At 47.1% G+C, this 560-nt stretch overlaps 1 protein-coding gene across 1 annotated transcript in view; it reads left to right on the top strand.

Annotated features, from left to right (window-relative positions):
• LOC109957295 (zinc finger protein 501-like) overlaps positions 1-560 on the top strand; it is a 28,201-nt gene continuing 27,641 nt past the window's right edge. Inside the window, exon 1 of the mRNA XM_020595055.1 lies at positions 1-348. Within this exon, the coding sequence (XP_020450711.1) occupies positions 97-348 (252 nt within the window). The 5' untranslated portion in view covers positions 1-96. The remainder of the gene's footprint in view (positions 349-560) is intronic.

Below are 560 nucleotides of genomic sequence, written 5' to 3'. Positions count from 1 at the left end.
TCTAATTTTGGCTGATATGAAATTGCCGCATTTGCTAATTTGTAACTTTTTACTCAAGTATAAAAGGGAAGTTGCTGTTATCACATTTTTAAGTTCATGCATCAGTGTGAAAATGATGACACATACTACAGGCTTTACAACACTTTGTTTTTCTCTCTCACTACATCAGTGACCTGTTCCCTGTGTCCCTTTGTTCCTCCAGAGCTGCCTCAGCAACATGTCTGTAAGGAAGAGGAGGTTCTGGCTGACCAGCAGCTCTGGAACCAGGACAGGAACTCCAATCTGGACCAAGAGGACCCAGAGCCTCCACAGATTAAAGAGGAACAGGAGGAACTCTGCAGCAGTCAGGAGGGAGAGCATCTTGGATTGAAGCAGGAGACCGATCCCTTTATGTTGACTCCTGCTTATAAGGGAAGGGACCACAGTGAAGCAGAACCAACCAGTGACCAGCAGCTCCTCTCTCACAGCTTTGTTGTAGCTGTGAGCCAGGATCAGGAAGGAAGCCAGCACGGAGACTCAGGATCAGCTAGTAATGCAGAGCCAAAGCCAAAGAGGAGACG

The sequence above is a fragment of the Monopterus albus genome, unplaced genomic scaffold, assembly GCF_001952655.1.
Source record: "Monopterus albus unplaced genomic scaffold, M_albus_1.0 scaffold26.1, whole genome shotgun sequence".
Lineage (NCBI taxonomy): Eukaryota > Metazoa > Chordata > Actinopteri > Synbranchiformes > Synbranchidae > Monopterus > Monopterus albus.
Note: the sequence above shows the minus strand (reverse complement) of the source record. Positions and strands in the feature narration are given on the sequence as shown.